This window comes from Austrofundulus limnaeus, unplaced genomic scaffold (assembly GCF_001266775.1).
Source record: "Austrofundulus limnaeus strain Quisiro unplaced genomic scaffold, Austrofundulus_limnaeus-1.0 Scaffold777, whole genome shotgun sequence".
Classification (NCBI taxonomy): domain Eukaryota; kingdom Metazoa; phylum Chordata; class Actinopteri; order Cyprinodontiformes; family Rivulidae; genus Austrofundulus; species Austrofundulus limnaeus.
In genome coordinates, this window is record NW_013953179.1 from 141,644 (window position 1) to 143,957 (window position 2,314).

Below are 2,314 nucleotides of genomic sequence, written 5' to 3' on the forward strand. Positions count from 1 at the left end.
CCATATTGGAGCGTCAGTCAGAGCTTCATGATGGAGCTGTGGGACTGGTTTTCACTAAAAAACCTACATGATGGTATAACGTACCTTGGGTCCAGAGTATTGACCACGAACCTAAACCCCTCGCCGTCGACTGAACTATTTGGACGTAAATCCTTGGTGATACAGCAGGCGATGGAGGGGGAAGTCTTCACAGATCATGGAGAATTAGCTGGAAGTTTGTTGCCTTGCTCCAGAGTACGTTGGTTGGCTGCTTTTGGACGCTTTTGGACGTCTTTTATCTCAGGGTGATGTCGTGCCAAATGCGCACGGGCACTTGTTGTATATCCAAAGTATTTCAGTTTAATTTTGCACTGCCTGCAGATAACTGTGCTCATGTCCAGCTCTTTTTTCCCCGGGACATTGCAGAAACCAAAGTGTGTCCAAACACTGGCTTTTAGCGATGACAGAGAGGTTGAATCAAGCTCTCCTCCTGCTCCATGCTGACAGACTCCATTAAGCAAGGGAGATGGCTAACTAGCTTAGCGCTGCTAGTGGAGATGCCGCCTTCTACGGTAACCGCAAGGGTAACATAATCTACAGTACAGATTACCTTACCTTTCAGATTTGACAAACTTTAAACACATTTTAAAATCGATTTAAGTTTAGAATCGATTCAGAATCGTTATAACTATGAATCTCCTTCCTTTTAAGAATCGATTTTTTTCAACACCCCGAGTTAGAAACTGTCGAGCTGTAACTGAAGGTTTTTCATGACTCTGTCTGTGTTCTCTGTGGGGTTCTGTTGGTGTTTTGTAACGTGTGTGTGTTTGTCGCTCCATGAATGTGTGTGTTGTGTTGTGTTGCAGACTATAAGCGTGGGTTTGGAGGGCAGTATGGGGTACAGGTGGAGAGGCAGGACCAGTGTGCTCTGGGTTACGAGCACAAGGAGAGCCTGGCAAAGCACGAGTCCCAGAAAGGCACAGAAACTCCTGATCCTCAACTTCCTGTTCCCACAAAGCTTTTTCCCCTCTGCTGCTTCAGATCTGTCAGCCTGTCCCTGTTACACCTCAGCAGCACCAGCAGGTGGAGCTATTTAAACCCTGCAGGTCCCAAAAGACCGGCTTTAAACGAGTTAGAAGTGTGGATCAGACCGTCTCAGTGCTGCTGAGGTGTTTCATCTTTACTCTACATTTGATACTTTTTAATTTCTCATCACATGAAGGAATCTGTGCTTCAAACAGCCCTGGTTTTACACCTCCACCTGGTTATTTCTGCACAGATTTATTTTCCTGAGCTTCAGGAGACACAACACACAGTTTTTACTGCATGAGCCTTTATCCTAGCACGTTAAACACAAGCTCTTAGACACAGGAAGTGCTTAAAGTGCCTGTGACGTTAAATTTAAGTCATATATTTGAGTGCTTATGTGGAAAGGTAACATTCATGYTGAACTGCAAACAGAAATTCACGACACAGAAACAGGAAGTGATGTCAAATGGGAATGCCTGAATGAGTTGTTACAACAGCTAACAGACTGCAAAGAATCAGATGTTTCTGTAGATTATTTTGAGTCGTTATCAGATAGAGACAGATTTATAAAGACCAGGAAGTTACCTTTTTTTAAAGAGTTCCCCTTTGACATCACTTCCTGTTTCACTTGGACTTCATCAAATTTGGCAAAAAAAAATGCACATTTTGTGACAGACTAGGTAAAAATTAGGGGTGCACGACAGTAATCGACCTGATATCAGGGAATTATGACGTCATACTGATCCGTCTGATATCACAACAAATAGAACCAATAATATATGTTCATGTTTGCCTGCGTGGAGATGAGAACGTGTGTTTATTTTTATCCTTTTTGATCAAGTCGCTTCCCGTCCGGCACGACCCGAGCAACGTTCAAGTTGCATCGGAATAAACACCTTTATAACTAGAAAAATAATTAGAATACTCCGTGCTGAAAAACAACCAGTCATTTTAATAACTATTATTATTTTACCAATTAACCCTGTATGTTACACACATACTGTATAATATAAACATCGGAACAACTACTCCCAAAGTGAGAACATGTAAAGTCCCTTACCTCCTGAATGCATCACAAAGTCCATCTGCTAAAATGCTAACAACAACAACAAGCTAGCCTTCAAGAACTCATCGGGACTTAAATCATTTCTGAGACTTTTGATAAATTCAAAATAATTACCAGAGAGGACGCAGATCTCAAGTGATTTAATGATGGAAATGATGGAACGTGACAAGCAGCCGTTCACCCTCGCTAAAGACTGAAGCGTTTATAACCTTGTTAGTAGGTTTGCTACGATTAATCGAC

The 2,314-nt window shown here is 42.1% G+C and overlaps 1 protein-coding gene across 1 annotated transcript in view; it reads left to right on the plus strand.

Moving 5' to 3' along the window:
- cttn (cortactin) overlaps positions 1 to 2,314 on the plus strand; it is a gene marked incomplete at its 3' end in the record, with an annotated part of 18,878 nt that overhangs the window by 14,012 nt on the left and 2,552 nt on the right. The window contains 1 exon segment of the mRNA XM_014028537.1: positions 846 to 956. Within this exon segment, the coding sequence (XP_013883991.1) occupies positions 846 to 956 (111 nt within the window).